The sequence below is a fragment of the Caloenas nicobarica genome, chromosome 16, assembly GCF_036013445.1.
Source record: "Caloenas nicobarica isolate bCalNic1 chromosome 16, bCalNic1.hap1, whole genome shotgun sequence".
In the NCBI taxonomy this organism is placed as follows: domain Eukaryota; kingdom Metazoa; phylum Chordata; class Aves; order Columbiformes; family Columbidae; genus Caloenas; species Caloenas nicobarica.
Genome location: NC_088260.1, coordinates 2,379,126 through 2,392,946, shown reverse-complemented (window position 1 = coordinate 2,392,946; position 13,821 = coordinate 2,379,126). Strand labels below are relative to the sequence as shown.

The 13,821-nt window shown below is 39.8% G+C and overlaps 1 protein-coding gene across 1 annotated transcript in view; it reads right to left on the bottom strand.

Annotated features, from left to right (window-relative positions):
* The window catches only part of TMEM132D (transmembrane protein 132D), a 220,088-nt gene that overhangs the window by 165,004 nt on the left and 41,263 nt on the right, over positions 1-13,821 (bottom strand). The window contains exon 2 of the mRNA XM_065646455.1: positions 3,882-4,770. Within this exon, the coding sequence (XP_065502527.1) occupies positions 3,882-4,770 (889 nt within the window). The remainder of the gene's footprint in view (positions 1-3,881; positions 4,771-13,821) is intronic.

Genomic DNA, 13,821 nt, shown 5'->3' with positions numbered 1-13,821 from the left:
GTACCAAAGAGGAATCAAATGTGTGAATTAAGCTGAGAAATCAGCCAGATTCTTAAACTTGGTGCTCCAGTCCAAGCTCACAACCTGGTGCTTACAGCAGTGTTCCATATTTATCCACCATTTCACTTTTTATCATTTCCTTCCTTCCTTTTCTTTAAACTCACACCCTTATAGAGTCAAGACCAATATTTTAAATTTCTCTAGTTCATTAAGAAACAAAACACAGAACTTGGCCCTTATGGTCCAAATCTTTCACAAAATTCACACACAGTCCATCAGTTTCACATTCACTAATCCAAATCTTCCACTGCACAGAACAGCAGTATAAGGTTAAAAAAAAAACCCACCACAGACAAAATGCACCTTTCCCTAAATATTTTAGTATTTAGCATTTTCTAGAAGGTTCCCCTTGAATGCAATTTCCTATTAGAAAGGGGAGAGAGTTTAAGCAATTGTTTTGAAACAAAAAAGTATTCAGTAGTGATGAGTAATTCTTGACTTGTGGTTGTTTTGCATGGCTGTTTCTTTTTTTTTGACCTGTATATCTTATATTTTCTGTCTGTTCAAGCCACGATTTCCAGTCCACTGGAGCAAAAGCAATGGTAAAAGCATTTTGCCAGCAGCCCTTGGCCTCACTTTATGAATACAGTTCCAAGTCTTGCTGCCACTCAGGGTACAACTTCTAAAAATAAAGGACTGTTTCAAAATAAAAACTAATACAATTTTCTCCAAAAAGAGTTGGGGGTCAGGGGCTTTCCTTTATCAGAGAGGAGATCAGAGTGAGAAGAGAACAGATAGAAGCAGCAACCAGAGGACCCAGCACAGACATGGTCACTGTTCCCAGCACTGCTGGGTTAGACAAGGGGAAAGGAGGAGGAGGAAAATTAACCGACTTGCTAAAAGTCACACTGGAAGCTTACAGATTGTGTCCCAAATCTGTGTCTCCAAGGAGAGATTTGGTGTCTGGTGAAACAGGTATCTTGGAACACATCCCTTTCTCTACAGCCTTTCCAAGTAATCTGACCACATAGTGGGTTTCAATGTACAATCCTGTGCTTTCCCCATCTAGTTTATATTGCATAACATGCATGGTTTTTTGCATCTAGAAATATAAAAACTGGCCATCAGTTGGTGAAAATCCATACATTGCACTGGGAAAAAGGGATCACTCGGAAAATACAGAGGGATCTTCTGTGGAACAGCTGAGGCCAGAGACTGCTCTGCCTCCCCCACACTGCAGATTTTTGTGCATGGACACTTCATTGCTGTTGGAGCGGACAAGGTCTGCCACCCTTTCCTATGTATTATGATCAATCGTTTTACTGGTTGTTTACATGAATGGGCCATTTCTGCTCCTTTTTGCTCCACCCCAACTGATAGGATGGAGAACCTTTTACCTGTCTGTTCACACCCTCATATTTACATATGTTCTAACAGGAATGAAGTTTCTTTCAATCTACCCTGATCCAACATCTGCATCTCTACAAACCAAGAGAATTTAAAGCTTTAGAGACTTCAAACTCAATCAGGTCATAGAAGAGGTCTCTGATGGCTTTTACACCACGACAGCTGTAGAGTCTGTTCTGAAATCAGAACAGGCAGCATATCACAAATGCACAACCATGTCAAAAGAGAACCTATATAGTATAATCACAGAATGGTTTGGGTTGGAATGGATCTTTAAAGATCGTTTAGTTATGGACAATTGACACACTAGACGAACTTGTACAATTTCCAATCCTGAAATAAGGCCTGAAGTCAGTGAAAGGTTACGTCAATATCTAATCACTTAGAGCGACATTTACTCCTAAAGAGGGGGCCATGAAAGAGGCATCTCGTCCAACACTGGGATTATAGGAGAACCTAACATAGAAAAGAATTTGAACCAAAGCAATTAATCAAGCTCAGTTTTTGCTCCTACCTAGTATTAGTTTTTTCCCTTAGAGCAGAAGATCTATAGATAAATTAGCAACCACCAAAAACTGAATTAGTTATATACGTGTCATGGGGGGGATGAATGCAGAATATAGATGCTACAATTCCAACCACAAAACCAACCAAGCAGAAGCTCAGACACACTGTAGCTAGATCAAAAGACAGGCAGTGGTGGAACTGATATTATAACTGTTCTGATACTGCTGCAGATTATAGTCTGAAAGCCAGCTACTGTTAGAAAAAGCAGGTCAAGAGAAATCGAAAGTCATGGAAGTGATGGGAGTAAGAGCAGGCCTTTACAGAATTTTGTTTTTAAAAAGGTAACAGCAAAGTGGCATTTTTGAAGAAGAAAATGCCACATTTTTCATTTTGAACTGATTTTTGCTATTATTAGCTTTTTCTTTTTTTTTTTGTATTTTATGATACCTTAGATCTTAAAATAAAAAGCCAAATTCAAACACATTGTTTCCTTTTGTTCCAGAAAATTAATTTTAGAAGCATTCATTTAGACATTCAGGTGTTCAGTTTTCATCCTAATTTAAACAAAGCAAGATTTTTGAAAATTTTAGAAACCTACACATAATTATAATGTTTATAACTAGCTAAGCTTTTGACTGATCACAGCTCAAGGAAAGAGAGATGCTTTGAAGTCGGATTTCTAAGACTGAATTTACAGAGTAAAAACAATGAACGGTTTTTACCTTAATTCTCTCTTAGAAATAAAAGGTTTTTAATGTTTATATTTCAAGCAATTTTCAAATGTAATAGAAGTCCCTATGTGTGTCTGAAATATCCCTTAAACACATTGGTATAGAGAAAGATAGAAAGGTGTCCCTGAACGCTTACTATAAGGAACTCAGATTGTCTGTCTTGAAATCAGTCACTCAGGAAACCATTTAAATCTCAGATAGATTGACTCAGAAAATGGAAAGCTGATATGGTGAAGAGAATAGCTAGCTAGCTAGCCTGCTGATGTTGGGCTCTGCCAGGTGAAGAGGAAACAACCATCCTTGAGCCAGACAAGCACCCAGGTCAGTCCTAATCTCAGAAGCCAAAGTCCAACATTTACCTCCAGTTCTAAAAGAGCTGACGTGAGTCATAGGTAAGAGATAAAGGAATGAAATCAGCTCTACACACACCATGTGTCAGCCACACAACCCTGGTTGACAGTGCAGGAATACAGTGGCAAACCTGAAAAGACAACTGAATAGTCTCACTTGCACATCTGCGTTCGGTTTGCCCCCATACAGCCTCGTAGTCTTTGCTGTTCTTCTTTGTATTATATCGGTGGTTTGTTCTAGTGAGCTTCCCACTGTAACATCCTAATGCTTGGAAAACAACCAAGTAAATCAATGTGGAGCTTGATGTTACATTCAGAAAACAACCACCACCTCCCACATGTATTTTTCATTTTCCAAAATGGTTTCAGTATATCAATAATGCTTAGGAACCTCAAACATCCCATAAAACAGAACCAGGCCTAAAAGAAATTGGGGGGAAATGTTTAAGCATATAAATCCTACTTAGATGCCTAATTCTTGCTCACTTCCTATAAATATCTTTGCGGATTTGAGCTTTACTAATCCTAACATGAGTTCAATGAGAGATTAGGAGCACTGCAAACTCCAGGTCAGGAGACTTTAAATGTTATCTCCTATTAGCACATAGATAGGTCCCAGCTCTACTATTTCAATTTTTATAAGTAGTACTTCAAAGGACAACTTCAAGAAAAGGCCTTTCTCACTCAAGGAGATCACATCTCAGACAATTCACATAATATTAGACTGAACAATAGGAGAAACGTTGAGTCAGCCAACTACAATACCATTTCTGTAGAGCAGCAACTGAAGAATTGTTGGGCAATTTAATACATGAGAAAGTGACTTCCCATATCAAGAGCAGAGAAAAAAAAAATAAGGTACCAAAGAAACACAAAATAGCCTTACCTCAGCGTGAACTGATCTTCTGTTGAATTTTTAGCAACAGATACAAGGAAAGTCAAAATGTCACCTTGCTTGACAGTCTTTGGTGCATACTGGATGGCAATATTATTATCCAATCTCATTTCATTTAAGGAAGGAACAGCACGTGTCTGGTAAAGGAAAACACTTCCAATCCTCTGCAAGGGAGGTCCTGATTCATCAATGTCATTGCGCCCTGGTCGGATCCCATTATTTTTCCTTACATCCTCCTTGGTGCACTCCCCTTTCTCATCTCCTGGTTGTATGGCATAGTAAAGCTCCACAGGGCTCCCTTCAGATTGATCCATTTGTTTCTTACGGCCAGCAACCACCGTGGGGGGGTTAAACCAGCTTGGCAGGAGCTCCAGCTCGGCCACGCACAAGCCCAGATCCCCTTTGAGGCGGCAGCTGCCTCTGACTTCCCGCGTCTCTCGGAAAGCGAACACCCGCAGGCAGGGCAGCCGTTCCGTGCTGCTATAGTCATCCCAGTCCCTGCCCACGATGTAGAACAGCACCTGGACTTTGGGCTTGCTTGGGTAAATTTTGTCACTCATTATGAAGGCCTTAAGTTTCCAGTTAAAGGAGAACTTGTTTGTAGATCCAAACGGATTTGAAGACAACATTAAGTCCTCGGGCACTACTTGTTCAATGGAAAAAGGTCCATAGCTGGCATTTAACACAGGTGGCCTCTTGGATTTGTAGATCAGAAAGGATTCCACTCGGGATTGCAAGCTAGAATTCCTCATAATATCCTGGTTGGCTTCCTTAAGAAAGAAGGAAACATCCGCATTGTGGATACGATAGGTCACAGGCAAGTAAGTTGGCAGTAAAGAAAATCTCTGTATACTCTCCAGGATCCCTCGACTCTCAGTCACTGTTGAAAGGAAAGGAGAGTTTAAAAGATCAGATCTTCATGTCATACTGTGATACAACCTTGCTGACTTGACCAAGGGGACTGACAGTGCTGTAGCTGCTATCAGTGGCAACAGCAAGTATCAATCCATGCAGAGGTAGCCTAGGTAGACAGCGATTTATCTAGTTAGCTTGGAAAACCACAGGTTCTATGCTCCACATGGCAGCTACATTAGAAGAAGTAGCCTGTGTAGGTTCACCTGTGCCACAGGTCACATCTTCACTTGCAAGGCACATTTATTACTGGAGAGCAAAATTACCCAGTCAGCATCTGTAACATAAGATCACTGCACAAGCACATTTGAAAAGGAATTTGTTCACTAAAGTTACACCTGTACAGAAAACCAATGCAATGATTTTACATCAAATGCTGCACATGGACCACTTAGAGCTCACTTCAATCTTCTCTTCAGCACTCTCAAGCAATACATGGACTTTAAGTGGTTTCCTGCACAAGGCTGCATTTCACTTTAAGAATAGTTGGCACAATAACCATTTACACAAAAGCTCCTTTACAATACTATGGTACTAGAGGATTTCAAAAGGAGCGTTATTTGCATCCAACGTATAGTCCCTTCTATTTGGCTTCATCTATGAAAAGAGGGTTTTTTCTGTAAATATCTATCACTACTCATGCCACTGTTGTGGCCTCACCCGACATTGTTCCTTAATACAACTGCATTATCTGCAGGCTGTACACCACTGCACATTGAAAGAACATTTTCAATGACACTGAGCTTCTCTTAGTGCAAGATATCTATTTTAACTGTGCCATTGAGCAATTACCTGAGGCAGGCTATCATATTAAAGGATAAGCTTTCCATCCTTTCTAGGAACTGCCAGCCCCAAAAAGCAGACACACGCACTTAAAACTACAGATGCAAATATAATATGACCTTTCCTGTTTGAACATCTGACCCTGGTGCTTATGTCTTCATAGCATAATTGTGAAATAAATTGCATTTTTTTTTCCATAGCAAACTGAAATCCTTACCCTTACTCAGAAAAGTAGCAAAGAGCTACCACAGGCAGCATTCAACAGCAACCCAGTTTCTCAAGCTCTAGTTCACAAATGCCTTATTAGTTCTTATTTTTTGTTTGGCATCTGACCTAAATATTTATTTCCTCATCAAGTACTGTGGTGGCCTAAACTGACATGAGTTACTCCTCACCAATCTACCATTTATGTACTGCAATTCATTGCAAATCCTTGAACAGGATAGAAACAGCTTGTTCTCTTCGAATCCTATAGGAAAGTATTGTTAGTTCCTAAAACCCTCTGATTTCAGACTGCAAGTGTTCACCAACAGCCATCTGGAAAACGCTTCCCACAGCAACCACCATCTTATGCAGGAGATCTCACGCTGCCAGAGACTTGAACAAGTCACTTTTCCTGTGCTGCTGTTTTAAGTCCAACAAATAAAGGTATTACCGTTTATTTCCCCTCACTCTTTGTATGTCTAGACTGCAAATGCAAACTTATTCTTTTATATAAGAGTATCACCAAAACCAACAGGGCTGTGATCTCAGTTAAGGTCTTCAAGCTCTAACGTAATGCAAACCAATAAACTGCAAAACTAGAGCAAAGAACTTTCTATATGGAAGAGCAAAACTTACTGGCTATTGAACAAAACACAACAACAACCACCCAACACAAAAAAACAAATTACAAACTGTAGGTAAAAGTGAGCATCATTCAGGTATAAGACAGAATTGCAACAGCAATAAAAGGCTGATGTCTCATGGCCCCTAGAGATGGAAAATTCAGCTTAGATCTTGTTTAAATTTGGAGGAAGTCATACCCAAGGTTTTTCTGTTAGTTCTTAACCAAGAGTAAACTGCAGAGATTCTTTGCATGCAAAAAGACCCTTTATTTTAGCCTTGGTCTTTTCAGCATTCAGCTCCACTCTCTCTAGATAGTCATTGAGAGCAGATGAAGTTTTTAAAGACCTTTTTCTAGATAATCCCCCAACAAAGATTTCTAACAACTCTAAATGGCTTTGCTAGTACTTAGAGTTGCAGAGACACATCTCTCCCATCCAGCCCTAAGGCAAAATCTGTTCTGCTGTTGTACTCCTCAGATCACCCAGCCCATAACATCGTTCCTCCATCTAATGTCCCATTTATAAATTCCACACTCATTTTGTACTCCTCCCAACAGCTTGGCAAAGCACCATTAAACACACTGAGGCATCAAGGAGGCAACTAAAAGAGAGGGAAAAAGCTCAGGGTATTCAATTTTTTATTTCCCTTATTTTGATTGCAGCTCCCTCCCTTGCACTCCACAGGGAGAAATACATTATTTTTATATTAAAACTAACAGAGTGTTTCGCCTCATAATTTTTTAATCATTTATTTTAGTGCTTAATTATCTAAGGGATTAAAAATCTTCCCTCTGTATTGCCCATCTCCACAGGACAACATTCCTCAGAGTTTGTAAATCAATGACTCTTCAGAATAGGAGAGCAACACAAATTAAAGGGAGAAAACAAACAAACAAAAATAACCAAACCACACAACACCAGAAGGTAAACAGCCTATTACAAAAAGGAAGCAATCTCACCAGATAGAGTGGGGTCCACTGGTTTTTAAATGCTGGGGCAATGGCAAACTGGTCTGCTCGCTGTTGCGCTTTCCCCTACCATAAAGCCATGGACGTGCACTGAATACAAATTGGCTTACACCGGAAGTCGACGGCAGCTTTCCAAACAGCCAAAGGCCAAAAATTCAAACAATTTTACAATTTTATCTGGGGAGAGTTATAGTCAGCACAAACAGGGGAAAAAAAAAAAAAAACAAAAACCAAAGAACTCAAAAACTACACTGAGCTCTGCAATACCATCTGGATTTTGACTGTGAAAGTTTATAAAGGATTCTGAAGGATAGGAAATTAAAAACAAAAACAACTAGCAGTGTCCTTAATTGCAACTATGACTATTTTGTAAAAATTACACAAAGGCAGAATTGCAGAAGACTACAATTTCATGTGTTATTGGGTGAGACCCAGCATAAAAGGGAAGCCTTAAAGATTTCAGTCATATAATCTACCCTAAATGTTACATCAGATCTATACCATTACAGTCAAAATTCCCCAGGAGTAGCCCACCTGAATAAATAAGACAAGAACCACACAGTGCATCTCTGAGTTTAAATATGTCAAATGAAATAACACAAGGGTAACTGAAGTGGTATTAAGGACACAACATCAAGACAAAAGATACACAGTTAAATTAGGGAGCTGCAGTTTATCTTTCCTGTACCACTGTATCTGAAAGCTCATCTACATGGGGAACTTGGCGGCAGAATAACCAAGCACAAGAGTGCAGCACATTAACTGGGCTCACTGGTTCCGTGTGGAGGTACGGCACAGAGCACATCGGACTCAATAGAAATTGTCAATAGAAAAAGCAGCGGTACCAGATTAAAACAAACTTTGAGGAGTTTAGTCTGTCCATATAAGCACACATTCCTATGGTCCATAGAGATCCACTCAACTTGGAACAGATTCGTTGTGGCGAGCTGCAAGATCACTTGATCTTAAGCTGAGACATTGCAGAGGAGCCCAGCGAGCAATGCCCGAGCACCACTGGATCCCCAGCTGGAGTAACTGCTGAACTGCACAACCCCTGCAGCTGCCGAGCGGCGGCACCGCATTCTGAATTCAGGAGATGATCCCCAACACTTTGAAGCAAACCAATAAAAACTAATTTTGATGCTGTGCTTATGCCAGGAGCTATTATTTCTCAATCCCTTACAACTATGTCTGTATTTGACCTCTCACGCTGTGAATGGTTCGGTGAGGATTTCAATCAGTGGCTACCTGGGAAGAGATGCTCTAGTAGGGTGGTTTTCTTTCCTCTCTCTTTAGTAAAACTTCCCCTGACTGACACTGTTTAAAAAATACTTGTCATTGATGGAAGAAGCAAATTCTTTGCAGGTCAGTGAATTTGAAAAAATCCGAGAAAAAGGCAACACATTCAGTCTCCTCTCGCACAGCCAGAGCCTGTGCATGTGATATATCCCTGAACGTGACATGGTAAACATGCTGCATTTACCTTCCAAAAGGTCATACTGCTTTCTTGATTAGGCTATTAATTTTTGTGCTGCAGTCTGGCTAAAAATCTTAAATCTTTATTTCTTTATTATCATGTAACAGAAGCCCTCAGTCAATGACAAACACATATTCATAGCTCAGTTTTACCACAAAGTTATTGACCATGGCTTCAGAAAATTGAAGATATCTGCCAGACCACTAACTTCATTCTATATTGCCAGATCCTTGGGACTTCATTGCCCCAACAGTTACTTTATTTTTAAAACTGTTCATTCCACAATAATCCAGCATTCATGAAAAATAAAATGCTCTTCCAATCAATTATATAATGCTACTATTTAAAAAAATAAATTGCCTTTTTCTTGTAGATTGAAGGGAACTTAAGCAAATTGCCTTATCAGCTGCAAGCTCAGACTGCTAATGCAATAGATGAAGTTTGTTGCTGTATCTTCGGGATCAAGATAAGTGGTTCTTTTCAGTCTAGCCAGAAATTTTACCTTTTTAGTTAGTTTCAGCTGATCTCCTCGAATCTTCTGAACACTTTTGCTCTTCTAGGTTTGTTATGCACTGGAATATAAAATACATTAAAATCTAGCAGTGTGATCTATTTCTGGATCTTCAAACTAATGTCACAAGGATGTCCATTCCATTAAAACTCCACACTCAGTTTTGGAAAATTAAGACATTCCGTTCTGAACCAAGTTAAGTGGCTGAATCCACCAGTGCTCAGAAGTAAGGCAATTTAAAGCTAGGCTATAAACATAGTGAATTCCATCCCCAGGTGAATCTCAGTCAGTTCTTAACAGAGGGGTGATCTGCTCTCCCAGTGTATGTCACTTACTACGGGCAGAGTCAATTAAGACTGTATTACATGAATGTCTCAGTAGAATCATTTCCATCTTATCGGATTTCTTGGTTGCTTGTCATGTTCCTTCCTCAGGCTCAAGCATCCTTGTGCGCAGCCCTTACACATGAACAGACAAAAGCAGAGCTTTCTAAGGATGACTTGCTGTGTTCTCTCTTTTGCCAGTCTTGTGGCAGCTTCGATTTGCTTGAAACAATTAGCACTGCTTTCTCCAGCTTTTGATTAAGTGCTCTGTTTTACTGAGAACAGCTTTATGACACAGTGACAAACTGATGGGATATTTTGATCTCAGACAGAAAGGCAACACAGGCTTCATGGCAGTTACTCATTTGCTTATTTAAAAGCAATGAAGTTCACGGGTTACACTTGGCAGATGCATTGGAGGGCAACAAACAAAGCCCACAGGAAGGAACGTACCACACCCCGTGATCTAAACCTGCAAACCCACCCAGCATCCGGCTGCAGATGTTTTTCTTTCAAACCATTTTCACACAGCCGCACACCTCATCTCTGCAGTAACACAGCCAGAAAAGTATTTTAATGACTTGATGCCTTAAACACATGAATCTGTCCCACAGATATCCACATTGAAAGTTGCCTGCTGGAGTTATTCCCTGACAAGAAATTAAACCAAAAGCCGCAAGATTAATTTTCTGTCAGGTTATACTACGTTATATGCATCCAAAACTGAACTGCTTGGTATCCAGTTGGACAGACTAGCTTTCCTTCCCCAGTTAGCATCTCATTTTAGCACAGATTCTGGGCATTTAATAATATAATTAAATCTTTATTACTTCTGCGACCAGAGGCCTTAACTGAAATCAGACTTCCTCAGAAGGAGCAGTATTTGCCTGAAAGCACCTACAATTCAATAGACAAGGTTTTAACAACTGCAAATTGATGCCAAAATAGTGATGGGATTTACCAAAAGCCCTAAAGCCAGTATGCACTCAGGGCTAGAAACCAGTCACAAGTTACTAATTCATCTGTGTAGTTAGTATTCGATGTGAACATTACAATAAGATTTTCAACGGTGACTTTTTGAAAAAAAAAAACACCTAAAAATGTATGGGGAGTTGAAGACTAAATCAGCCAGATTTTTCTGATATCTTCCAATACTTTGTCAAATCAGTCAAAATTAAAAAAAACCCCACAAACCACACACTTGTTCAACATCCCTGCCACAAACAGATAACAGAGGAAGATCTCTAGCAGAGCTGCAGTGTGACGGTGAGCTCCTGCCAGCCCTTTGCAGGAACACCACCACAGGGAAGTTTTCCTAACAACTCAGTACTTCCTTATTAAGACATTATTACACATAAAAGTGTTCAGTGGTCACATTATTCTGTGTAACACATAAGGCTGAAGTAACAATTGACACATCACTATCACTATTCACACTGGAGCACCAATTTCCCATCGTTCTTCACCTCCTTGCTTGGAAGAGAAGTATCGGTGTCTGTCTTCCACACCAGTATAGAAATAAAAGAACCCAGCCTATCCAGCAGCAGGAACCTTGATCTTTCCTGCCAGTGTTGTCACAGCACTAGAGAACAGTTTCCAAAAGAAATCTCATGATTTCTGTACCAAGCACCATCATTCTAAAGGGCAACAGAACAGCGATAAGGCTAAATCAATGTGTCCCAAATAGGAAATAAAAATAGAACCCTGGAACCCAAGAGTCATGCCATTATCTGTAGCGAACTAAAAAGAAAAATGGCTTCAAAGCCAAAAGTCCCCAATTTCTTAAGTCCTTTCCTTATTAGCATTTCATACTGTTCTGCCTGCTTCACTTTATAACATTCCTTGTAACCGTTTCATCCTTGGGAAATTATCATTCTTCTTGGAGAACAATGTTGTTCCCAACCTGCCAACATCCCCCCTTTCCCCAAGTTATAACAACTCATGTTCCAGTTCTGTGTGTCTGTGTGGAGCTTGTTACAAAGCAAGGGAAAGATTACTTGAACATCAAGGCCACAGACTACGCACAAGAGGTTCTTTGTATAAAGGTGACTCCTTATTTCTTCTAAGACAAATGTAAAGAAGTTGGAGTATTGTTAGCAATCACAACATTCATTACATGACAAAGTAGATGCTGAATAAAGCAAATTAAACTTTGCACAGATGCAGACAACTTGCACCACCATTTCTAAGAGGAATACACAGTTGCAAACCATTTTTTCTTATGACAACTATCAAGCATTGCTACTGCAGTCAGAAACAATTTAAGTGTTACAGCTTGCCCACCAAAGCACATCTTAACTGCTTTTGCTTCTGTGTTATCAACCCTGTTAGATCACTCCTCTCGAGAAATCTTATAGTCCATCCTACAATTTCTCTAACTCCACAAAGAACTTTCCATGATGTAAGTAGGAAAAAATACAGTATGAAATTCATCCCAGAAAAGTCTCCAAATACAATACTGAATCAGAAAACAAGAAATACATCTGCAGAGAAATCCTCAATTAAGAAATCTACTCCATCTTTAGTGGGGTACCACATTTGGCCCACCTCAAACAATTGTCACTCAAGGATTTCAAGACTCTAGGTCAAGCTTCTGATTTGACCTTGAAGGGGCAGTAAATCTGGATGACAGACTTGGTACCTACTATCAAGTGTGTGGTTGGACCATTCAGCTGCTGTGACCATGACAATGTTATGTTGCTAGACCACAATGATTTATATTATATGGTCTCTCCAAACAATCTCTTTCACACAGGATCTAAGTTTGATGTTACAGTAATATTTAGAAGTTACGTTCAGAAAACAGACTTCTAAAAAGGGAGCTCTTGCTCCACCAGACAAAGCAACTGACCCCACAGAAACAATCCTCAGCCTTACCATGAGCCACTCTCTGATGCGTCAAAAGCAGGGCAATAAAGTAAAACCAAAATGAATCTGTAGGTTTCATAAGCCTGCCTGTCCGGAACTCCTTGTGGACTGCTATAAATGATGAATTTGAAAGTTGAATCATGACTTCAAAGGATTTCCATGCCTCCATGTCTAGAGTGAGAGCGGGCATCTGATCTTGGCATACATGAATGCAAGGATCATTAAAGGTCGTATATTCATCCAGCACTTCTCATGCTTTAACTGTTATTTGAGTTGATGGTCTTACAAGTGCTCATCCTTGACACACACTCACGGATGCAGATTGTCCTCCCAGTTGCTGTATCAATCCAGGAATTCCAGTTGCCTTAATAGGCCCATTGAATCTGATTAGCAGTCAGGTAAGGTCTTTTTGACAACAGCACTATAGCCTAATGACACAATATTTTCTTTGAATATCATATTTTACTGAAGTTTAAAGAAACATTTGTAAATTAATCATTGATGTCAGGACAGATTATGTCTTGTCATCCATTAGGAGAGAGATGAACAATCCTGAAGTTATTTTATTATTCACATTGACAGACAGATAAAGAAATCATTTAAATAAAAGGGCCCCAGAGGAGCACATACACCTTTATGTTACCAAGTGATACAAAAATGATCAGAGAAAGATCACATAACAAAGGCAAGTTCCCACCTGAAAAGGCAGCAAAGTAATAATTAGAGAGAAAAGTATTAAGATAAAAGGATATGGCACTGTTTCACACAAGATCTGATGTCAGCCTCAACATGAAAGGGCAAAGCAGTGATGGGCACCATGAAGTTTACAGTAAGAAAAACAAAACAACCGCACAGTCATGTTCACTACTGGGGGAGAGGGAAAGAGTGGCTAGGAATATTTTTCTGACAATCCAGATGCAAAACATCAATAATCACACAGAGGGTTGTCCTCAATCCATCAATGGCATGTAATGCAAGGAACAGAAGGTACCAGACACATAAGATGCATCGTTCCCTTGAGCGTGTCATTGCTCACAGCAAATGGAGCTTTCATCACTGGGACTCACCAGACCATCTTGACAAACCATCTCTTGGGCTTTTTTTTGTGATTTCGATGTAATTATGTAATGAACCATAGAAAGACAGGACCTCTCTTTAATGAAAATAGTACCAAGCAAGGTGCTATCCACTTACAGCCTGAGGCACCCTAATGGTGAAAGAACTAAGAGACAAAAGCTTCCGTGTCCAGCATATTGAAAGTT